Raw genomic sequence first — 26,090 nt, 5'->3', positions numbered from 1 at the left:
CATCAATGTTGTAAATATTATTTTGTTGTTTTTCAAGTCTATATACATTTATGGCTAATAGTAAGACCTAATGCTTTGACCAAAAAAAAAAAAAAAGGACACAGAACAATTATAATTTTTTCCACTGATTAAGATAGCTACCTTACCTAGTCAATTTATGAATCTTTATGGAGAATAAATATTACATACATAAAATAGTTGATGTTACTCTCAAAAATCAATTACTCTAATAAAGAACAATCTAGAGGCTGGAGAGATGGTTCAGTGGTTAAAAGCACTTGCTGCTCCTCCTGAAGACTGGATTTCAGTCCAGCACCCACACCCTATGGCTCACAACAGTTTGTAACATTAGCTACAGGGAATCTAAAGCCCTCTTCAGACTTCAGTGGCACCTGCATGTATATGCACATAGTAACATGTAAGGACACACACATAAATAAAAATAATTTTTTTGTAATTTTTTTTATTGATTTTTTGTGTATTTCATATAGAATATCTTAATCATCTTTATACCCCCTTTCCCACTGGCATCCTCCCATAGGACCCCCCCCCATTCTGTCATTTGTGTTAAGGTCTATCGAGTCAAGCTACTGTTCCTAGATGGCCCTCAGTGCAAGACCCATGCAAACTCAGGCAGACAAACCCAGCATAAATAAATTTTTATAAAGAACAATCTGTCCATAGAGTGGATTTTCTGTAGAGCTGCTTGTCTACACAGCCATAATCACAGTCTCTTTCATTTTGAGACAGGGTACCCTACACAGCTGAGGTTGGCCTTAAACTCACAATGCTCCTACCTAACTCTGTCTTCAAAGTGCTGATTGCAGACATGCACTGGCAAAAAGTATTTTCTTTGTTATAAGCATAAAAATAAATACAATTTCATAAGAGAGCTTTCCATTTTTCTTTCCCTCTTCTTCAGTATACTCTTCCAGAATAAAATCTACTAATTAGGAGATTCCCTGAGTTTAAAACTTCCGCTTTCTGATTAGATACAACTTAAATGAGTAGCTTACAATATGAACTTGTCAGGAATCTGAGTTTCAATGGGCATGGGAAAAGGAAAAGTCCCAGTACTGGGTGCTGCCTTGTGTGCATCTGTACGAGGTTGATGAGACACACTTTAAGTAAAAAGCCAAGGAAAACCAGAAGTGCAGGGATCTCAAAGCTGTATTTGGTATAGAACGAAGGCTCAGGTACCTCAGCATGCTTTTTTATTTTTTTTAAACTTACCTGCTTCCTGTGGTTGGTTGTACATTATCCCAGTCTACTTCATCTTTGCACGGGTGTTGGGAGGATACAGGGGAAGTATTCTATCTCTATACTAAGGAAATTTTTGGGAATCACAAAGCCTTTTGTCCCTCTCCCCCCATTTCTGGGATTAAAAATGACTTACCTTATATATAGTAGAGAACACTCTACCACTGACTCACACTCCCAGCTGGCCCACTTGCTTTTGAAACATTCCTGAAAATGCTTTCTCAAGAGTTTTCTCCTTTTAAGATCAAGTACTCAACTATGAAGATGCTACAGAGAATTTTCAATTATTAAAGTACTATCTATGGCAATCTACTCACATTTTAGTTGTGTAAAAATGTTACATAAAAAGGTATATTGAGTAGGAAATCTCTGAACACCTATGACAAAAGATTTGTTCCTTGGCCCACCATTCAAAGAAAAAAAAAATAATAAAGTGAACTTTTTGCCTGTAACTTACCAACAGTCATTTGAACAAATCTTTAATGAATAAAATGACTGCTATCAACACTGACAGTGCACTAAGAACAGCAGCAGCTACAATTTACTGGCTATTTACTGACACAGACAGGGGAATCCGACAGGGACTGCTGAAATAATTCCTCTTCCTTCCACTTTTCTAAAGCATTGTTTAAAAAGCAAGGTAGAAAGCAACCCGGTGGTGCATGCCTGTAATCCAACTACTCAGGAAGTTGAAGCAGGACTGAAAGTCTGTCGTTACTCCGGGCTATACATGAAGGGTCGGCCTTAAAACAAACCAACAGCAAGACAGAATCTTCTTGGCAAGCTTTCAGGTGGAGAGTAGTGCTTAACAGTAATATTACTACTACTACTAATATGTTTTGAAGTTCTCTAGTGGTTATCTTATTAAGCAATACACATTTGTAGTTAGGGATTGGCACTAGAATAAAGTATTGGAATTAGAAGCTCTTAACAAAATTACCTGAGTTTTAGGCAGCAATACAACTGAAGAGAAACAGATTAATCCCTTGGACAGCAAGTCTCTAAGAAAAGGTGGCCCCACACAGGATCAGTTGGGAGAAAGAAGTACAGACTGTGTTTTGTGGTAGGCCTTTCTCCTTCCCTGCTTCAATGGTGATGAGACTTAGTCTTTGACCCTTTGCTTATAACTTTTAGCCACCTTTTCCAAGGCCTTCTTCCCTTTCTCTGGGAAAGCACATAGGAAAGCTAAAATAGGATGCCTAATTCTAAGCACTCCTCTCTCCGCATGTCAGCGAGAAAGACTTTTTTTTAAAACTTTTTAATTTTATTACTTTTATTTTATGTGTATGCATGTATTGCCTGCATGTAGGTAAGTGCACCTGTGTTGTGCAATGCCCGCGGAGGTCAGAAGAGGCTCTTGGATCCCCTGGGATTGGAGTTATGGACAGTTGTTAGCTGTCATGTGGGTGCTGGGATTCGAACTCGGGTTTTCTGTAAAAACAGCCAGTGTTCTTAACCGCTGAGCCATCTCTCCAGCCCTGAAATTTCATTCTTCTGGGTAAATCTACTAAAAGCCTGGCCTTAAAATTTCCATGACACTGCTGGTAATTATTATCTTCCAAGGGGGGAAAAAAATGCCATTTCATATCCTTTTACATTTCTAAGAGTAACAAAAGAACTATCTTTTTCTAGTAACCTTAGCAACAACATCTCAGTAGTAGCAAATACTACTGATGAGGGATAAAATCATTCTTAAAAATCTCCAGACAAGTACCTGTGCATTTTTCATTTTAGCTAAATCCTCTCTTCTTTCCCTCCCTCCCTCCCTCCCTCCCTCTCTTCCCTGTGTTTTCTCGATGCATGAAGAATAATCAAAATAAAACAAATAACTGTGTTCTCTCTACTCTTTAATTATTACTCAGTTGAGTTACTGAAGACTAATGGGTACTCAAGGCTATGAGGAAGAAAAACAAGAAGCCATAAGCCCTGTTCCAAAATAGTTCATTCATAATCTCTCTGACAATCATATTGTTATTAGCATGCATTGCAGGCATCTAAAGTACCTTATCAATACAATAAAGACAAGTTGACAGAAACCACAGTATCTGTCTATCACCAATTAGTTGAATATCCAGAGAAGGGTCCCTCAGGCAGCCAGCAAAGGGGCCTGAGCACAGTGGCTGTCGCGGTCTGGCCCCAGGGTATCATCGGGCTCCCCTGACAGTCCACAAGTTCCCCTTCTGGGAAAACCAAAGGGCATATCAGAATTAGTCATCAGATCAGGTTGGGGCCAAATACCAGGAATCGTTTGTCAGAGCAGAATCCTGAGAAACCAAAGAAGCCAGAATAGGTCAAGAAGGGACAGCAGCTAAAGCCAGCCAGACCAGCAGTGTGGACAAGGAAACAAGGTTAGAGTCCACTGACATGTAGTTTAGTGTAGGGAAAACAGATTCATGAATTAGAACTAGTCTACAGCTTAGAGCTAGCATGGAGGTAATATAACTCAAGCAGAGATTCAAAAAAGAAACCCAGGACCAGAGTCATATAAGCCTTAAAATCACATCTTCTGTTCTCCTTCCAAGTCTCCAATGTCTGACATACCTTAGAGAGGAAAGCTTCAGAAAATCCCTTTCACCTCATTTGGAGAAAATGCTAACCTTTGATTTCTTATGCTCTTGAAATTTTCTCATACTTTAAGCTTCAAAGACACTCAAAATCTTAACAGATTTCAGGCTAGCTTACTCAAAGTGGTAGTGTAGAATAAGGATGGCTTCCTTGTCAGGTCCCGGAAAAGAAGGGACACATGCATATACTGATACTTCCTTTGTGTAAACCAACATGCATGTATATCTAAAACAATGTCTTAGTGCTACTAAGCTGGCAGTCTAACTTGGTGTGACAGTTATGGTACTGGTCAGTATACAGCAAGATTGTTAAAATAATGAGTATCAAGGGCTGAAGAGATGGCTCAGTGGTTAAGAGAACTTACTGCTCTTGCAGAGCACCTGGGCTCAGTTCCTAGCACCCACACCAGACAGCTTACAACTACCTGTAACTCCAGTTCCAGGGCATCTGAAGTCCCTTTGCCTCTGAGGGCAGCTACATGCACATGAGCACATAAACTCAAACAGACATACAAATACACATAAATAAAAATAAACAAATCTTTAAAAAGTAATGAGTATCTGAATAATCACAAGAAAAGGAAGGCACTCCTCTGCCTGGGGAAATATGGAGGGCCTCAGAGGTCACAACAACCGGGCTTGACTTCAAATAATGGGTAAGAATTGACTGGGAAGAATAAGAAACAAGACTAGTGGGCAGGACTAGAGAAGGTGAGCAAGCAGGTACACAAGTACAGCATAATTTGGCAAATGTGAGCCGAGGGAAGAACTCCATACAACAGAAAACAATGAGGAGGCTGGAGGAAAGGCAGAAGGTGGGAGTCGGACGCCTTGAATACTACAGTAAAAAATTTGGGCTTCACTATAAAGGCAACTGGGGAATCATCAATTTTATCACACAGAAGAGTAAGATGATCAAATTTATATTCTAGAATTCAGGCAACAATAAAGTAGTTACTCAAGGTTTCAGTAGATATTCAAGAGAAAAGAAGCAGTAAGAAGGTTAAGCAAGAAATAATATAGATCTAAGTTAATAATTTATCCAATGTTATTTTCTTGCTAATATATTTATTTAACAAATACTTATCAGGTGCCTTCCAGGTCCTGGAGTCTGGAAGTGAAAAAGACAGGCTGCAAAAATTCTTACTCTTTTCGAGTGTGCAAAATGAAGGAGACAGACAACAAATAGCCAAGCTGTAATGATGATACTTATAAAGAGTGTTAATTATGGTTTCTGTTATAAGTACATTTCAAATTTAATTTGCTTAGCCCCGAATACAACCTTTAAGGAGGGTAAGTTCTATTGGCCCCATTTCACAGAAGACCAAAACTGAGATGTACAAAACCACAGAGGGGGTAAGAAGATACAGCCAGTTCAGTCCTAGGGAGCTGGGTCTGGAGCCCGTGTTCCTAATCAGTATAATCTCTACTTCACTATATGATTTTCTTATTACAGTCTTACAAAAGAAAAAAAGAAGTAGGAAGCAATGAAGGCAGTGGTTGGTTTTGCCTAACGTACAGAGGAGGCAGCTACATAAAGACCTGAAAGCAGAGCTTTCCAAGCAGAGGAAACCAGCCTCACATGTTCTACCATCAGAAGGCCAGTAAAACTGGAAGAGGTGAGCTAGGGGAATTAGATGGAAAAGAGGCAGGTACAGACTAGCTTATGGAGAGTATGGACTTCATTTTTGGAAAATATTGGGAAGTCTCAGGCAGGAGATTTAGATAACTTGATTTACACTTAACCACAGCCAATTTTGAGTATGATGGAAAATGAATTCTGTAGAGAACAGAGGGACAGGGTGGAAACAGACATTTGTGTTTAGTCTGCCTGTATCTACAGCTAAGCTCTTAACCACCATGCCTTGTGCTGACAAGAGTATAAAACAAATGAAACATAAACCTTCAACTCAGAAAAGAAGGTAAGGCCAAAGATATAGCTTTTATTTTTTAAAAAACTATTTTATTTATTATTTTTATTTTACGTGTATGAGTGTATTACCTGCATGTATTTAAGTGTACCTGTGTTGTGCAATGCCCACAGAGGTCAGAAGAAGGCCTCAAATCCCCTGGAACTAGTTACGGTAGCCGCTATGTGGGTGCTGGGAATCTAACCTGGGTCCTCTGTGAGAGCAGCCAGTGCTTTTAACCACTGAGCCATCTCTCTAGCCCCATAACTTTTATTTTTATAAACTGATACATTGGTAGATGATTATTAAAGTTATAGTAGATCAAGTGGTTCAAGAAACAGAAATACAGCAAAAAGATGAGGAAGCTAAGGCCATAATCTATGAAGGGCAGTTTCCTTTTAGGAGGCCTCATTTCTATATACCAGTAACATGAAATAGTTCTGACTGTCCAAAGAATCTTGAGTCTTTAACTTCTAAAAGGAGGGAGTGCATGGGTGAACATAGATCTATACTGATAAGCCTTGAGGTTGCTGTACAGTGAGCTGCACGCAGGGAGAAATGATTAAACCCACAGATCATACACTAAAGACACAATAGCAATAAAGAATATTCCAGAATCCATGTTTATATAAAGAAAAGCCATTAATCCAACTATAACCAAGTCTTACATAAATGATGTCCAGAATTTAAAAATTTTTGTTTAAGAAAAGTTCTCCCTGAAGCCCCAGCTGGCCTAGGACTCATTATGTAAACCAGGCTGGCCTCCATCTCACAGAGATCCACCTGCCTCTGCTTCCTGAGTGCTGGGATTAAAGGTATGTGTCACCATGCCTGCTGTGTGTGTGTGTGTGTGTGTGTGTGTGTGTGTGTGTGTGAAGTATCTGTGGAGTCCAGAAGGGGGCATCCATCCCACAGAGCTAGGACTACAGGCAGTTGTGAGCCACCAGGTAGCAGTAACCACTGAGTGATACCTCTCCTGGGTCAAGACTTCCAGAATCTTCTACAACAGCTTTACCTGACACCTGACAACTGACTCAGGAGCTGGGGACAAGGGTAGCTACTTTGCCAAAACGGCACAATTTCTACTGAGTGGTATTATGGTTTGAATTGGAATGTCCCCTATCGGCTCATGGTCTGAATGCTCAGGTCCAGCCACTGGTGCTATCTAGAAGGCTGTGGAGCACTGAGGTAGAAGGAGGTCAGTAGGGGAGGACTTTCAAGGTTCTATCCACCCCTCCTTTGGGTCTGGCAATCTCTGCTTCCTGTGCCTTTCTGCCTTGATAGGCTAAAAGCCCACTGACATACATGGTGAGTCACACACACTTGTCCTCTGTTAAATTCTGTCTGTTGGGTCACAGCAAAGCAAAAAGAACAGAGAAAATGATTACCAAGAGTTGGGTTCTTAATGCAATAAAGTAATCTGACTACGAGGGTCTCAGGTCTTTGGAAATGGTTTGTGGGAGAAATATGAAAGAGTTTAGAGATGCAGGCTAAGGATGTCCTCAAATCCTGTAAGCAGAGCACAATGGGTGATTCTGGTGGGAGTTCAAAAGACCAGAAAGCTGACAAAAACACAGATAGTAAACACTGTGCTTACAACATGTCAGAAGGGAACAGAGAGTACCAGCTTTGGAACTAGAGGCCATTCATACTATGTTCTGGCAAAGAATCTGGCTACATTTCACCTGAATATCCTGAAAATTTGAGTGAGTCTAAATTTAAAAACTACTTGACTAATTATGTGGCAAAGAAAACTTCTAAACAGCATAGCATTTAGGCTGTAAAATGGTTACTGCTTGAGCTGGTGAGATGACTCAGTGGTTAATGAGTCATCTCATTAACCATTGATCTTGTTAAAGGGAGGGACTCAAGATAGGCTGACTAGACAGACCCCAGTGAAGAAATTGCAGAGGGGCGCCTGGGAACACTAACTTGACATGACAGGCCTTAACACAAATGACCAAATGTATGAATTCCAGTGAGGAGGGAGGGCTACAGGATGCCAATGGGGAAGGGGTTATAAAGGTGATTAAGATTAACCAAGATGTATTTCTGTGTGAAATACACAAAAATTCAATAAAAAATTTACAAAAAAATTAAAAGTATGTACTGCTCCTGCAGGGCTCAAGTTCAGTTTCCAGCACCCATGCTGGGCAGCTGACAAGCATCTGTAACTCCAACTCAGGAGATGCAAAGCCCTCTTCTTCTACCTCGACATTATATGCCACATGACTGAAGTGACTCAACAGCCGAGGACAAGAGTAGTTGCTTGGGTGGAACTGTTACTCCAGCTCCGGGAGTCCACAGATGCACATATCTGGAGACACACACATATATATGCAAAATTCAAAATAAAATAACCGCCCCCCCCCATATAGGAAGAACAGGAGGTTCTTAGTCACTGCTTTTAGCCAGGTTTATACTGTGAAACAAGAGTAAAGAGTTGAAAAATTTAAAAACTTGCAGTTTGGCAAGAAAAGGAGCATGAATCAGACCAAAGGTGTAGACAAAGGAATGTAATTGTTCAAGAGATGAGTGTCATTAAAGTGGAGTAGCACACCTAGTACTGGGGCACTAAAAGAGACACTTTGAGGGTGACACCCCTACCACTGAAGATTCCAGGGTGAAAATGCAAAAGCACTTGAAATTCATTTGAATGTATTTAAAAATAGAAAGCTGAAAGTGGTGCTCTGCTAGAAAAAGGCTATCTAGGAAAATGTTTTCCCGGTTCAGCCATGCAGGCACTGCTGCACATCCCAGAGGACCGGGCTACTTCTCAAACTGGCAGCAGAACTTGGTGCTGTCCCATGGTGCTGCCTGACAGGCATACAGAATGAAGAGTTACAGATTCATCAAGACTCACACCCATTCTTGTACCTCCAATGTGGTATTTGGAGGTCTGGCTTTGGGGAAGTGATATTTGGGAAAGGAGCCATTGGAAGCCTTTAGCACATGAGGGTAAAGCCCTCATGAATAGGAGAAGGAAGAATCTCAATGTGTTCCTTATCCTCTTTTGCCATGTGAGGACACAGCAGAAAGCCAGTTATCTAAGAACCAGGAGGTGCGCCTTCATTAAACCCTGAGTGCACTAGGTGTTCACCTTGATCTTGGACTTCCCAGCCTACAAAACTATAAGAAATAATGCCTGTTTGTAAACCACTCCATGTATAGCTATAGCAGACCCCAAAGAACAAGATAAACATTTTCTTAAATAATCATGATAGATATAGTCTTTGGGGCTATGCTATATCTTTCATTCATTTACTTTACCAATATGTACTAGGACCAGGATGAGGATGAGTCAGAGTTCTATAGAACATAGTAGAGGCAGTTTCAAATATAAACTGTAGTATTAGTTCAACAGGAGAAAGTCAGGAAGTAATTACGTAAAACATAATGAGCAGGTAGTTGTGATATGCGCTAAGAAGGGAAAATTCAAGGCAGGTAACAGAAATTACAGCAAGAGAGACTAAACTACTTTAGGGGTTGGGGAAAGCCTTCATTTGGTACAGTTGAAAGCCCCCTTTACAGTATTAAATAAAAAGAAAAAAAATTAAGCAGAGTATAAGGGCTCTAGTGGGGGGCTGCTGGGAAGGGGGATGTTCTGTGTAATATACACACACAAAAAAACCCAACAAATTAAAAAAGGGAGTTATATTTGAGGAGGAAGCATAAAAATTTACATCATGTTAAGTAGTAGAGGTGATAAACATTACCATTGAAAACTATCTGATGACTTTATATCCATACACAGGCGCCAAAGATCCAAGTGTAACCGACCATGACTAGTAATAACCAGATACATACAGATTAGAGATGCATGTGCCAACATCTAAGTGTTATTAGCAAAAACAATGAGTTATTTCTGTAAGAAACAGTGTATTTTAAAATGAAATGGAGATAAGGTTAAAACCTCATTTAATTTTATGTCTTATAGGGCTTATACTGAGTTCAATATTGTATAACTGTATTAATTCAACAGTGAACCTAAAAATTTTATAGCCACTTTTGAAAGAGATGTATCTTTGCTCTGGAAATTGTTATTGAGTATGTTAAAGCTGTAATAAAATGCTTCTTATAAAAAATAAAAATAAAAAAATAAAAAAAAGATTTAAAACTACACTATTCAGTTGAAACCAATATAAATGTTTAAGACTCCTTAATTTACATATTTGAGTGTCTTGAAAAGAAGTACATGCAGCTGCAGACTATGTGCCACTCAAATTCTTCCAGAATGACAATACTTGCACATAGGATCTTCACGAGGTAGCAAGGTTAAATTAAGCCATAACGATGAGGCCTGACCATATGGATAGTGCTCTTAGAGGAAGGGATGAGGAAGGACACTTCATTTCTTCTCTCTTTACCATGTGAAGACATAAAGAGAAGGCTGCCTTCAGGGAGTCAGGAGATCACATATCAGAAACCAACCTACGAATCTCTGAGCCTTCAACCCCAGAACTGTGAGAAAATAAATCCATTACGCAAGTCAAGCTATGTATGTATTTTGTTATGGCAAACTGAGATAAGTAATGTATCTCTCTAATTTTTTTTCACTTGGTTTTTAAATTTTAAAGCTCATTCTTCTGTGTAACTTATAGAATAGTCAGTCCACTCAGGTTGTAGGAAATATCAGAGATTAAGACCATGTGTGCAGCAATAAGAAGTATTCCTTTACATTTAACCAGATAGACCAGAGAAAAATAATTCATCAAAACACTTCTTAAATAGAGAATGAAATGGATGAATGATTTTTGTTTATTTGCATTTACTTTTAAATTCTTGAAATTTCAGGGCTCACTGGTTAAGAGCACTGACTGTTCTTGCAGACCTGGGTTTGATTCCCAGCACCCACATGGCAGCTAACAACGTCCTTAACTCCAGTTCCAGGGGAATCTGATGCCTTCTTCTGACCTCCATGGGCACTGCATGACACAGATTCACTTACACACATGCAGACGAAACACTTATACACATAAAAATAATAAAATATTTTAGATTCTTGAAATTTTATATTCTTTTCTATACAAATAGGAATGCTCCTCAGTAAATATCTGGGTATTTTCAGTTGTGATCAGCTTCTCTCTGAATCCCACTAGGGTTTACTGATGCAAAGTAAACAAGGCCATAAATCAAATGCAATCCATTTAATATCTCAATGCATTGAAAATTGATCTGGAATAGGGGTCAGCTCAAATCACTTTTCAATTGAAACTGCTCCTTCCCCATGAAGAGAAGGAATGAAAGTTAAAAATGGTAAATGCTAAAGTGCTATGGATTTAGATGCATGGCTGCTTGTTTGTGAGTAGACAGAGGCCAGATTTCTTCAGGTAAGATTTTCCAGTTATTTGGTAGAAGTCATGGATATTTAAAAGCACACATCATTGTGGCTGGCATTAAATTTGAAATCTGGTGGGCAACTTTTCAAGAAATAAAAGCTACAAACAAAATAGCTTTCATTCCATTCAGCATGCTGTGGAAAATGGCTAATGGATAAGCATTACTATGACTGGCAAGGCAAGCTGCCAATAACAGATTCAAACCACCACATAAAAGCAACACTTCCTCAGCTTATTTCACTAATTTGTCAAAGTAGGACATTATCTGAAGGGAAAGAAAAATGGGGCTGAAGTGTGTAGAAGGGAATACTTGAAAGTAAAAGTTATACATTTTTTCCTCTACTGGTTAGCAATCCCCTCAGTGTAATCAGGATTCACTTCTACCACTTCCTAAAACCACATTACACTGGACAAGCAGAGAGCTATTTCTGGTAGCACATATTTCCATTATTTGCTTACTCCTGCTTTGCCTTTCTCAAACAGAAAAATGAAGTCAAGTGTAAGGTAGGAAGAAATGGCAGAGTTGATATGCCATCCTTCTGAGGCTGCCACCCCTCAGTGATCATACTGTCTTCTCTGTCTTTTTGTGTCTCTCTTGTAGTGGGGGAGGAGAGTGACGACTCCAAAAGTGCTGTCATCTCTTTTCCATCTTCAATTCTTAACTCCCAATTATTTCTTTAAATTTAACTGCTAAGCAGGTCAAAACTTATAATCTCTTATTGTCTAAGATGGGACGAAAAATCTATTAAAAGGAGGAATAAATTTGCATATTGCAGTTTCAAACACTGGTCTTAAAATTTAGTGGATAGTGCCTTAAATTTTACTTTTGACTGGCTTTCTGTTATAATGGTTAAGTGCACAAAGTCTTGGACAGTGCTACCTGAGTTCAAATGCTATTTTTACCACTTACTACTAGCTGTGCAGGTTTAGATGAATTAATTTAACCTCTCTATGCCTCCATTTATAAACAGAGAACTCCAGTTACACCCTATTGTACCTTGCAAAGAGAATGCACTATACAGACATTAACTATTACCAAGATTACTTCAGAAAACAGCCAAAGGGCATTGCTTTATTCTCAGTATTTGTTAGTACTAACAAATACTGTTACATGTAAAACCTAGTGAAGGCTCACTTGTCTTAGATAACATAATACTCTTACAAACAGAAGGAAAGGTTTAAGAATGAAGTTCTTTCTTCTAGATTAGCCTCAACTGAAACTAAGGTTTACACTTGACTTAAAGAGGCAAAGACATTCTATTTAAATGATGAGTCAAATGGAAATCATATACCACAGGAACAATGTAGTCTAAAAACACCGAGAGTCAAAAACAATGCTCTGTGAGCAAAATACGTACTTCTGGGGTGATCTGTTGTCAACTTCAGCCTTCAGCCGTAAATTCTCCCTCACTAAGCCACCGTTTTCCAATTTCAGTTTTTTATTTGCCTTAAAGAAAGGAGTTGAAAATAAACATGAGTTAACAAAAAGTGCCTTGCAAAAATGACATGACCCATCTGTATATTTTACAGTGAAAAAAATCAGAAAACTGAATGCTAGACATGGTCTCCAGAAACTTAAAATTACCATTAGGAATAACATGTAAAACTGCAATACAACTAAGCATTTTTAATCCACATTCCCCAAGCACTTTCTAAATCTCCTATCCAGGGAAATAAAGCTATGCCAGGGAGCTAGCTCAAGATCACTAAGAGGCATCCTAATGACAAATGTATGTCTTTCTTCTTTTTCATTTTTATAAAATTGAAGCAAGGTAACATTATACCATATACAAGTATTTACGAACAAACGCTATAGTTAATTCTTGAATTAGGAGATTAATTTCTTGGTTACTCCTTGAATAATACATCCTAATCATATTTAGACTCCCTCCCCACTCTACACTTTTCCATAGCCTCCCACTGAATTTCATGCATTCTGCAAGGCCTACAGAGTCAAGTTTATGTCCCCAGATGTCTGTTGGTGTGAGTTCATCCACTGGAGCCTGCTCAGCCTATCTAGCATCACTCTCTTAAAGACCAACTCTCCCTCACCAGCAGAGATCAGCTACCATTAGTTCCTCAGCTAAGGCTGGAGCTTCTTGCCAATTTCCCCAGGTCTATGATGGGTTTTTGAGTGGTGGTTTGAGTTTGCATGGGTCTTGTGCATGTTGTCACCACTGCTGTAAATATATGTGACCAAGTTCCCAGAAGCCTGGAAAACTGCTTCCTCTGTGGTCATCCACCACCCCAGACTGGGGAGGGGGTCAAAATATGATTAAGATGTCATGTATGAAATGCACAAAAAATTAATAAAAATATATATTGAAAAAAAAATAAAAAGAAAATGATACAACAAAATGAAAGGAAAAAATACTCTAGTGATAATTCTAACAAGATTAAGTTATTGTTTTTCTTTCTTTGAAAGGTTTTCCTTGGACTGGAGAGATGGCTCAGTTGTTAAAGAGCACTGCCTCTCCTGCCAAGGACATAGGCTTGGTTACCAGTATCTACACGGCAGCTCACAACTGCCTGTAACTCCAATTCCAGGGGATCCAATGCCTTCATCTGGCTTCCACAGGCACTGTACACACATGATACACATACATACATGCAGGCACTCACACATAGCCATAAAAAATAAATACACTTTTAAAAACCAAACCAGAAGGCTTTTCTTATTCTTTGGCTTACAACTTCTGGCACCCTAAAAACTGGGGCAGTATTTTCTAGTTAGTTCCACTGGTTCTTCCTTGATTTAAAAAAAAAAAAAAAAAAAAGCCCATTCAACATGATTTTTTTCCCTTGACTTGTGCAATACCTAAAAATTACTAAACACACTAATTGTAGAAAAATCTAAAGTTAGCCAGACATCATGGTGCATCTTTGTAATCTCAACACTTGTGAAGTTATGGTAGGAAGATTACAAATTTGAGGTCAGCTGAGCTAGATGGTGAATTCCAGGCCCACGTGGAAAACAAAGAAACTGTCCCCAGGAGAGGAGAGGGAAGGAGAAGGCCAGAAACTCACTATTATAGATAGCCTTAAAAAATTAATGTTATTGAATTTTAGAATTTTCTTAAAAGCTTTTTCATTAAAATTCCCTAGTCATTGTATTTGTGTATTCCTAACAAATTCTCTAAATTAGTAACCAAACTCACATGGCAAGGAAAATTCTGTGGCATGAACACTGTTGTTCATAGTTAATGGGTCACAAAAATACTATAAGAAAAAAAGTTAATTCAAGAAGTTTTAAAAATCAAACAAAAACCTTGACCAATGCTTTGACTATTTCCAGAATGTGTTACTTACCCACTTACACACAATTATACCTAAACAGTCAACCCACTTACATACACTTTTACCTAAACTGTCCCAAGAAAAGTAGGGCAGAGAATACTCTTTTGGAGCATAAAGCTTATACTTTTACTTAGACTTATCCAAGTTCTTTTTGAGTTATTTACTTAGGCTCATCCAAGTTCATTTTGGGCTTTGAGCACTTGCTTATCTACAGGGCCGCAGACAAACCAGGACTGTGGAGGGTTAATTATTTAAGTGACTGATAACACTCTTACTGCCCCTATGAAGGTATAAGGAAAGCTATTTACTTCCTCATCCATACAAAAAACATATTAAGCTTTCAAGTATAAAGGGAGGCACTTAGTGAATATTTTTTTATGACGACAATTAACTTAAATTAGAAATTATTTGATTCCCTTCCCTAGCCCTAACCTCTAATACTGGTACCATTGCCACTGTTTCAAAGTCTCTCTACTCCTGTGGCTTTGTAACACTTCTTATTATGGGCCAGATAGCTCCTCAACTATTATAGGTATTCTGAAGTTCAAGATAAATCAGTGATTAAAGGTTACAAATAGGAGTTCTGTCTACTAGTAGCACCTGGGAGTACTGAAGACCAGTTATTCTGCATGCTCAACTTTGACTGGGTAATCATACTGTCCTCAGAGTGTTCAAAACTCAAAACTCATATAGTCCATAGTGCTGAGTGGTGCTTCACTCTGAATCAGCTGCACTTGTATATCTGACCCTAGCACATCACTGCATTGCACAGTACATCTGAGTTTTGTCTCTCAGGATACTCTCTCTTTCTCTTACTCTTTCATGCTCTGGTTTATAATCTACTGCCTAGTACTTTACTTGGGCACTCAAAATGGGTTTATTAAATATCCCAAATAGTTCTGATGTCTCTGGATAGCTGTAAGCATTGAATTAAAAAGTAACTGCTCAGGTCACCTGGGACTACAGGGAGACTGTCTCAAAAAAAAAAGTAACTGCTTTATACAGTCTTCTTTTTACATACATTCCTCATACTGACCATACAAGACCAAAGTGGTTTTTATGCATAGCTTCATGCTCTAAGTATTTCTGCCAAAAAATTAATTACTATGAAGGAGACCATGCAGAGCTGCTCAAGAAACAATATGGAAGTCAATGGGGAATTTATAGATTGATAAATACTGTAATGTTTCAGCTGTCATTCCTTTTAGTGTTTTCTTTTAACAAACTAACATGGGAGGGTTGGCTACCGGCATACAAAGAAACTATACATGCCCCCTTGTAACAAACTCACACCATACACCTGTAGCTTCTTTTCTCTGAAAGCAGTTTCCATCTTCCTTTCATATTGGCCTTTTCTGAGTCCCTAAGGCATTTATGTATGCAGAAAACGGTTTATACAGAGTTGAAGATGCTTCTCTGCCACTTAACTTCACTGAAGAACTGAGAGCTAATGTACACAGTGGTCCTTCTTTAAACTATCATATGGAGTCCATCAGTGATTTCACAGGTCAGGATGCAGTAGTTCAGAACAGTAGTGTAAGGAAATGCAGGGGGTTTGAAAGGACAGTTGTAGAACTGGGTGCTATAAAATCATGAATGCAGCACAACTGGATTCCAGGGCAGATAATCCTGATGTCAAGCTAAAGGCTGGTCTTTGTTCCAGAAAACAATTACAGAAATCTGACCAGTACTGCTCTAGTGCTGATGCACGGATCTTATCTCCTTGCTAGACTACAAAACTAGAAGTCTGCTTTTGTTTCCACATAATTTTCTCTTTATCTTGTGGGACAGGTAGACAAATAGAAAAAAAATGAACCAGCTTCACAAGCCATAATATTCTTTTGCATAAGCAGTCTAGAGCAGATGCTCATAGCTTTCTTAAAATTAGTCATTATACTTTTAACTATTTACACCCTTCGCAATCAGAGAATGGTAATGCCAGAACAGATACTGTCAGAACCTTTTCTGCAGCTGAGTACAGTGTACATACCTATAATCCTAGCACTAGAGAGTCTGAGGCAGGAGGATGGTTAGTTTGAGGCCTGTCTGGGCTACACAGCAAGTTTCGAATGAGCCTAGACTATATGATGAGACCTTGCCTCAAAAAAAAAAAAAAAAACCAAGCAAACAAAAATGTTTTCTTTTCTATGTAGGGAAACAAGAATGTTTGTTTTAATGCACATAAAGCAGTCACTGCTATAAGCTTAAAAAATTAAGGCAAACTACAAAGAGGGGAAAATAGAAGCACATCGTTTAAACTGATAGAGCCCTTCTAGAAGAGCAGTCTCATATGGAAGCACTACAGAGTCCCCAATTATAGTCACAAATGGAACCACCTGATATTTCTTGGCCGCTCAAGATATCTAATAAGAGTAAGGTTTCCTACTACATATAAATGCTCATCCAGAGATCTTGTACTTCTCTCAAAAATCACCCAATGATGAGTTAAGGTATATGGCTATTTATACTTTTGTAGTGCTTAAAACATTCGGTGAACTTTACAAACAACCATTAATACATTTTTTTCCAAAGCCACTACAATTTACCTCTTTTAACTTATCCACATCATCTTTGACTTTTTCATAGATTTCATTAGCTGTTCTGAGTTTTTTCTTCCACTCTGCTACAGTTTCCAGGTCAATTTTACTTGGATTATCTGCCAATGGAAGTTTGTCTTCATTGTGGTTGCCCTGCATCAAGGTTAAAGGATCCAGAATACTCTTGATCTGTGACTCCAAACTGAGATTTTTACTTTTAAGTTCTTCTACCTCTTTTTGCAAACACTCTATTTCATCCTGAAAAAGTATTGAATAGTCAATAATCAAACATAGAAATGAAAGGTTTAAGTATGTTAAACCAAAGTCAATGTGCTTTTGAATCATATACTCAAAGTTTTGTAGATCTATAGATCTCCTATAGATATTAATAGTTTTGTAAGGAGAAAGCTATAACTTAGTCTCAAACTGTATTCTGACTCTAATAAAAATTGGCACTATCCTGCTTACATTCTAATTCAAAGATATTTGTGGTTTTAAAAGTTTAAATGTTAATTCCTGAATTGTTTACATTATCATCCAGAAAATAAGAAAAGACAAATTCCAACAAGGAAGTAGATTCCACTTCTGAAGGAATTTGAAGCACATTAACTGCTCTATAGAGAGAAAATTTAAAAGCAGAGTGATCAACTAAAACTTTGTTTGATGTTTATATTTTTCTTTCTAAGGTCAATGTGAAATCCTTCTATTTTTCTTTCCAGTTAACAGTAGTTAATTTCTAACTTGTCTGAATTTTGGTTTACCAGCCAATACTATAGCTACTCCAAATATCTATTTTTCTGTTCTGGAACTGTTTATATTAAATGCAACTGCTAAACATTTGGGATAGAACCCTTTTTTGTAATGTCACTTAAATATGACATCTTAAGCTGAGGCTGTTAAAAATTCTATCAGAAGGGGGCTGGAGAGATGGCTCAATGGATAAGAACACTGACTATTCTTGCAGAAGACCCAGGTTCAAATCGCAGCACCCATATGGCAGCTAACAACTGTCCATAGCTCCAGTTCCCAGGGGATCTGACAGCCTCTTCTGACATCCACGGGGGGTGGGTGGGGTGCACTGCACGACACGGGTGCACTTCCCCACATGCAGGCAATACACTCAAACACATTAAGAAAAAAAAAATTCCCAAATGCCAGTGATAGTTTGAATGTGCCTTGGTCTCATGTTGAGATTTAACTGCCACTGTGCAGTATTAAGGGAGGGAAGCATCAAGTGATTAGGTCATGAGGCCCTCATGAAATGGCTAATGTAGATATCTTAGGTACGGTTTAGTTAGCACGAGAGTGAGTTCCTGATCAAACAGTTTGAGTTCCAGTACCCTTTCCACTCTTGCCATCTCTTTATCTTTTGTTTGCATAGAGTTGATAACACAGCATGAACACCCTTGCTAGATGCTAGCAAGCATCATGCTCCTAGGAATTTAGACTCCAAGAAGCACGAGCCTAACCACTTCTGTTGTATGAATTCCCCACTTTAAAGTGTTCTGAATTACAGCAGTAGAAAACAGACTTAAGTCTGTGACCTCTTAAAGGTTAATCTGATTAGCATCTAACCATGACAAATATTAATTATGTAAGAATACATTTTAGAGATACCATAGTATGTATATTATCGTAAATATAATACATTTACAGCATTCTGAAAGAAGCTGCTTTGCTTAAATTAATACATTAATGAATTTAAAAAATCCATGCATTTTTATATTCACAAATGTGGAAAATACACATATGCATGAACATTTATTTCATCAGGTACTTATGCTCCACTGCATCCAAAAAACTGAGGCAGTTGAGGTAGCTTCCATGTGTACAGTTTAACTTAAAAAATATTTTGTATCAAACCAAATCAATAGTATACATATATCCTTTTTTGGATATGTATTTATCCCATCAGCATGAATTTGTTTGGAAAAACTCCACCCTCATGGTAATGAGTCTGCTGATTCACCTGTAGACAAAAATGAGAAATAGTGTATCTCACACTAAAATCCTTGGGTTGATAGATGACATAGTTAGTTATTTACTGTACCAGAACTGGCCAGGCTTATAGTCATCAGTGAATCTGTAGGCAGAAACAAATTAACTGAGTTCTATAAGAGGATTTCTTTTATCTCTCAGTTTTTTAAAGGAGCAAATATAAAATGACCTAAAATGACTTATCTGTATAGGTTCAAATATTAAACACATACACACACATTCAAACAGAGAAGGAGGGAAAAAAAAACAAAATGTGTCCGTTTCTTCCTTTTCTAGGAAATCCTACTCTCCCTTCCTTTTTATTTAAACAGAATAATTTTTTCGATTTAAAATAGAAAAGAAAGTTTGTTCTTATCTAGGGATTTTTAGACCGGCATTCAAAATAAGGTTTTCAGGTTGGGCATGGGGGTGAATGTGGAATCTCAGCACTTGGGATAGGGGCAATAGGACCACAAGACACTCAAAAATAGAGAAAAACAAACAAACAAACAAACAAAAAAACAAGATTTCATCAGATGTATAATCTAAAAAGTCTAGGGACTGAGGTCGCTCAGTTTTTGCCTGAGTTCACTGCTGAAATCATTTAAACTTTAATTACTGTTTACCTCATATTCTTTATGGAGTAACTCAAGTCTTGTTTTCCGAAGGTGCTTCCTAACTGTGTGGCTTAGCATAGGTTCACTTTCACTTGTTCCTCCTACAGGGGAAAAAAAATTCGTAAGTTTTGTTCTGATTTGGATAAAAACGAACCTTTATTTTGCTGTTTTATAACCGGCAATGTCGCAATGTCTTCCCTTTACATATACCCCTGGAGCTACTATCTAGGCCTTTTCTTTACTTCCACTCTGAGAAGAAAAATATCTACTAACATCATAAAAAATATCTCAGTAAAACAGCATTTTGTATTTACTTACCTATACATCTTATTGTAGTCAAGTCAATGGAAGAAAGGGCTATATGCAATTACTTAGCAATTTTGACTATTACAAATCTGAAAACAATGGTTACATAATAAAACCAATCACTATATTTATACAAAATATATACCACTTATTATAATAATTACAACCAAGATAGTCAAACAAGTCTGGTTATTGATAACATAAAAGAAAAAAAAATCAATTTTAATCTTCACCAATTCTAACAACCTATTTTCAATGGACTGAGTCCCAGCATTAAATGTCTACCAAAACCTGTTAGAAATACATCCAATATGAATTCTTTCTGTGAGCTTTACAATAATACCAGGGTTATCTTCTTTGTATATAATATCGTGACAGGAAATATATTTTATGGATGTTCTCTTTCAGGACATTCTATCCAAATGCAAAGATGGATAAACTATTTTATTAAGAAAGTTTATAAAATATCATTTAGATATGAATGCAGGTAAGAGAGAAGCTAAGGGAAAAGACATTCAAATTATTTTAACTATCGATGCTCATATTTTGCAAAAAGAACTACTCCCTGAAGCTCAGTGGGTTTAAGTGTAGCGTTTAGCTCTGTAGAAGATGACACAGTACAGCATTAGCACTCTACCAGACGCAACCTGTTAGCCATAACAGAAACTTTGGAGCCAAAATTTGAGTCCAAAGTCTGAACAGCTCTTCTGCTCTCTCTCATGTATCTTCCGTTCCTTTTCCATTACGAAACTCTTATTTAAGACAATTTCCCCTCATTTTGAACCACTACAACTTCTTAAATTTTCTGAACAATGTTGTCTATGTATAGCTAATTATTACAGATTCACTTTTAATGTTTCTTAAAGAAAAACAAAAATTTAAATCTTAAAATACTGTACACAAGGAGAATAAAAATAAAACACTAAAAGCCTCTTTGAATATGTTAGACCTTTAATCCAGATTCACTCTATCTCTAACCAGGCAAGGCCCTCCTATCTGATTTATCCAAATTTTGTCTATCTCCTACAGTCCAACCACCCAAGCAACATTCTTAAAGTACACATTGGGGCACACCACTACTTGAAACCATTATGCACACCATGAGGTGTGGTGGCACAAACCTGCAGTCCCAGTACCTAGGAGGCTGGGACAGAACTGCCACAAGGTCATCCTGAGTTACACAGTGAGTTTCAGACCAGCCTGACTTATAGAGGGAGAGTCTTTCTGTCTCTCCCTGTGTCTTTCTGTCTCTAACACACACACACACACACACACACACACACCTTTCCCCACCATTCTCCCCATCCACAGTGCACATTCTGGATTTAGTTGTCATTCAAGATGCTTGATACAAAAGTCTTAAATTTACTTTTCAGTCTTATTTCAGTAGTCAGATCCAAACTAGACAACTTCTCATTTCTAAAAACTCTTGTGTCTTCTTCTTTCTATATCCTGTTCGTGCTATTCTCACTTTATGGACTGTCCTTCCTGCTTTTCACTAGTTGAAATGTAAATCATCTTGAAATATCCACCTTCAAAAGCTACCTGCCTCATCGTTTTTCTCAGAGCTCCTACCTTCTTTCTGGAATTCTAACCCCCCTTTTATCCTTTTCCTTTAGCACCTGTGACTTTAAGTCATTATTTCTGTTCTCATGCAGACTCTCCATTGGAATGTAGGTGGCATGTTGCTCTAAGGGTTATTTGAGTATCTTTCATAGTTCTTTGCACTATATACAAATTTATGATTTCATTCATTATGATGTTGGTTTGTAACACTAAAAACTGCATTTCAGTCTCCCCAAAATAAACATTTGCACACTCTCACAAATCTATATAAAATAAACCCTTACCGATAATCTCTTTGCAAGGATTTTCAGGAGTGATGGGGACTCTACAAGCTGGACACTGGCTATTATTCTTCAACCACAAGTCAATACAAACAGAACAAAACACATGGTTGTTGGTGCATACAAGAGGCTGACGTACCTTTGAAAAAAGAAACACTTTTAGTACAGGGCAATAGTCATAACTAGATTCACAATATAGTTTGGTTTAGAGCAAACAAATTGTTCCTCTAAAGTGGGGGCTGAGGAAAGAATGCTTAGGAATTTAAAATGCTGTTTCTCTTGACAACCCTGTTTCTCACAGGATAAAAATGCTGACTGAAATGCTGACATATTATGAAATGCTTATTATGTATTTAAATATATTTAAATCAAAAAATAAAATGTTTTCTATTCCCTAAGACTGGGACCTTTTTTTCTCAACCTATTTTATTTTGGAATTATAGAATAGCGGGATTATAAAGACCACTGACCCAATCATCCATCTGTTGCCTGAATTCTTTCTTCTGGGCATTCTACTACATCACAAACTATCAGCAACTACCCATTTAAGCATTACTGACCAAAACCAACTTGGAGAAGAAAGAGTTTACTTTATCTTACTCTTTCAAGTGACAGTCTATCACTGAAGAAGTCAGGGCAGGAACTCAAGGCAGGAATCTGGAGGCAGGAACTGAAGCAGAGACCATGGAGGAATACAGTTTACTGGCTTGCTTTCCCTGGCTTGCTCAGATACTTTTCTTATACAGCCCAGGCCCACCTACCCAGGGACAGAAGCACCCACAGTGGCTAGGCCCTCCTACATCAACTACCAATTAAGAAAAAGCCTCAGAGACATGGCCAGAGGCCAATCTGATAGCCACAATTCCTCATTAGAGCTTCCCTCTTCCAGGCGTGTCAAGGGGACAACTGAAGGTGTCCAGAACACTTATGCCCCTAAGTTAAGAGGCTCAGCTAATAATGAGTTATGTCCCTTTGGCTAGTAATTTTTTTATAATGGTAACTTAATTATTTTTATAAATCATAAACTCATCTGAAAATTTATGAAAGCCAGTGTTTAAGACATAAAATCATACACACATACACAAAGGAATTTAGGATAATCCACCTTGTAAGAAACAAATTTAAAAGCAACCAGTATTTCTATGTGTTTGTGCACACAAGGTTAAATAACTTCCTAACCTAGAAGAAGGTTTAGAGAACTCACAGGTTAGTACATTATTTACTACAGCTAATAGCAGGAGGAGCAGGTTTCATTAGTGGTGAAAGCCAAGGATTTTGTTTTGGTTATGTGAAAGTTGTTATGCCAAACTTACTTTTGTTGTTGTTGTTGTTTTTGAGACAGGGTCTCCCTATAGCCAGAGCTGGCCTGGAACTCACTATGTAGCCCAGGCTAGTCTTACATGTGCCACGATGCCTAGCCAAACTCATTTTTTAATGGGACAGTCTAACAAGGAAGGTTTTAAGAGTCACTGACATGGAAGATAAAGACAGATGCCCAGTATGGGGAAAATGGTTGGAAGAAAAGAGCATTGCAGTAAGTCCAAGAGGAACATCTAGAAAAGGAAAAAGAGGGCACGTGATGCCACAGGACGACTACGGCAAGCATCCTAAGAGAAAAAAGAACAAAGCTTTTCAAGAATGAGGCAGTGGCTAAGTAAGTAAAATATTGAAGAGAATTGAGGTGTGGGTTGAGATGGGTTTCACTGCATGGAGTCAACTATGATCTACCATTGAAAAGCACTTCTTCAGCAAGGATGGGTTGAAAATCTGATAGGAGGTTGACAATGAAAGAGGAAGTGAAGTCAGAGAATACACACAAGTCTTTGATATAAAGGAGAGAGCATACAGATTAGATCACAGTAATATCAGAGAGAACAACACAGTAGAAGACTGGGTACTACGGACTAGCGATACTACTGACTAGTTCTATCACAGCCAGAGACAGCAAAATTCCCAAGAAGCCATGGGGGAATAGGATCCAAAATACAATGGAAGGTTTTGTCTCACAAAGGAGTGAAGTCCAGCTTTCTTCCCAAGTAAAGGGAAAGCAGGGTGTGTGAGATCTATGGATGGGGAGGGCAAAGGGATTCAAGTTCCAACGATCCCAGTTGGAACTTATATTTAGTCTTTCAATATGAAGTGAGGTTATCAGCAAAAAGTGGGAAAGAAGGGCAGAAGTATGTGGATTTGAGAAAAGGAAAATGAAGTAGCTATTTGAAAAGTAACAAAGCAAGTTTACTAGGGGTATGTGTAGGACTACTCCACATAGTTGCATTCCTATTTGAGGTCTGTGGCTTTGAATGCAAAGTAAGCTCAATTAACATGGTGTATATTGTTCAGGTTCAGGCAGAAAATAGATAAGGTAGTTTGGCTTATCCACAGCTGGGGCTTTGCCCAGGAGAACAGGAGAGAGAAAGAACTGATAATAAATGATCATGAACAGTAAGGGAATTAGTATTTAAGTGGTAAGAATGACAATGAAAAGCAACATACCAGTAACAGACAGGTCTCAGTGAGACTGGAGAGTGAGTACATGAAAGCAGAACCAGAGAACAGTTGCAATTGCTCTAGATATTAGGGATGGAGAAAGTTCTTTTTCTAACATTTTGTCCTGGCCATATTATCTAATAGATTCTATTTTCTTCCTTTGATCTTGTGTGCCACACAGGGGTTAATGTTTGTTCTGTGCTGACAATTCTGAAGTTCCTCTTTGCAACAGACCTTAGTAAGAGGCAGAGCTTAAGCTTCACAGACAAACCTGGAGCCCAGTCCTAGTAGCCCACGTTTTGACCTTGGGTAAACCTTTTGGTTACTGTAGGTATCAGTTTGTTTCTGAAATCTGTGGCTTAACCTAACATTTTGTTCTGTGCTACTTAAAATTAAATAAAAGATGCTATCACAAACTCACATAAGAATTTCCTCTGAACACATACATGGGGGGTGAGGACAAAAGCATTATTATAACTTAGGAACCAAATGCAGAGCAGACTCCTACACTGCACTTTCACAACCACAACCTCTCCAAAAGTCAAAAGTGGCCTCCTCTACACACATTCATTCTTCTTCCTGTACTCCCTCCCTCCTCTGTAAAGTAACTATATCACCACCTTTCTACTTAGGTTAAAACAGAGATCTCTGACTCACCCACTTTACTAATGTTCATAATCTAATCTGTCACCAAATATTGATATCAACTACAATAGGCCATAGATTCTTTATATTTGTTTTGGATAGTTTCTCACTGTGTAGCCTTGGCTTCAAACTCACAGATCCTCTTGCCTTTGCCTGGGAGTTCTGGGATCAAAGGTGTGCGCCTTCATACCTGACTCCAAATAATTTTAAATAACAATATTTTATGTACCATCAAGAAAAGGAGGAAAAAATACTGCCAGTTACAATTTTAAGATGTAATTATGGAGAGATACAAGCACATTTCAGATGTTATAATACAGAGAAATTATACATTTCAGAATAGTCACAAAATGGCAAATCTACCACCAAATGTTTTTGATCACAATAATGAGCTTATGTTCTTTTTTTATCCATTATCTGCTGGAGTGACCTCTTATGCTTCCAAATATTGGTACCTGATCACCTTTCTCACTGATGCCAGAGTACCTTCCTAAAATAGGGGTTACAGGAGTTGGAGAGGTGGCCCAGCAGTTAAGAGTGCTTGCTGTTGTTCTCGAGAACCAAAGTTTACTTCCCAGCACCCACATGGGCAGCTCACAACTATCTGTAATTCCAATTCCAGGGGATCCAATGTCCTCTTCTGACCTCTAAGGACACTTGCACTCACATGCACATACCCCCCAGCCATACACATAAATAAAAATAAACCTTAAAAATTATTTATTTTATGTAAATAAGTGTTTAGGCTGAATGCATGTAAGTGCACCTGTGTGTGCAATGCTCACGTGGGCCAGAAGAGGGTGCCAGATTCCCTGGAACTGGAGTTAGACTGTTATTAGCTGCCATGTGGGTACTGGGAACCAAACCTGGGTCCTTTGCAAGAGCAACCAGAACTCTTAACTGCTGAGCCAGCGCTCCTGCGCCAAATGAAATACATGTTAACAAAATAAAACAGAATAGAATAAAATTAAATAAGGATCAATGCTATCACTGCTCTCCTGCAAGAAAGCAGTAGCTCTTCCATGCTCAAACTGGCTTTAAATTTGTGATCTTCCTGCCTCAGCTTTCCAACTACTGGTATTACAGATGCAGCTGACACTCTAGCTCATAGACATTTTCCTTAATCTGTTATTTGAATTCTTTTTTAAAAAATATTTTATTTATTATTTTTTATGTGTATGAGTGTATTGTCTGCGTGTATGTGAGTGCACCCGTGTCATGCAATGCCGCGGATGTCAGAAGAGGGCTTCAGATTCCCCTGGAACTGGAGTTAAGGACGGTTTGTAGCCACCATGTGGGTGCTG

At 38.2% G+C, this 26,090-nt stretch overlaps 1 protein-coding gene across 2 annotated transcripts in view; it reads right to left on the bottom strand.

Annotated features, from left to right (window-relative positions):
* The window catches only part of Obi1 (ORC ubiquitin ligase 1), a 44,350-nt gene that overhangs the window by 7,977 nt on the left and 10,283 nt on the right, over positions 1-26,090 (bottom strand). Inside the window, exons 2-5 of one of the 2 annotated variants that reach the window (XM_008849118.3) lie at positions 21,658-21,793; positions 19,511-19,602; positions 16,917-17,165; positions 12,432-12,520 (exon numbers count right to left, since the gene is read on the bottom strand). In XM_008849118.3, the coding sequence (XP_008847340.1) occupies positions 12,432-12,520; positions 16,917-17,165; positions 19,511-19,602; positions 21,658-21,793 (566 nt within the window). The remainder of the gene's footprint in view (positions 1-12,431; positions 12,521-16,916; positions 17,166-19,510; positions 19,603-21,657; positions 21,794-26,090) is intronic. The other variant, XM_029554084.1, reaches the window with a different exon arrangement.

Source organism: Nannospalax galili, unplaced genomic scaffold (genome assembly GCF_000622305.1).
Source record: "Nannospalax galili isolate Female #2095 unplaced genomic scaffold, S.galili_v1.0 scaffold140, whole genome shotgun sequence".
Lineage (NCBI taxonomy): Eukaryota > Metazoa > Chordata > Mammalia > Rodentia > Spalacidae > Nannospalax > Nannospalax galili.
The sequence above is the reverse complement of the archived record's forward strand: the minus strand, read 5'-3'. Positions and strand labels throughout refer to the sequence as shown.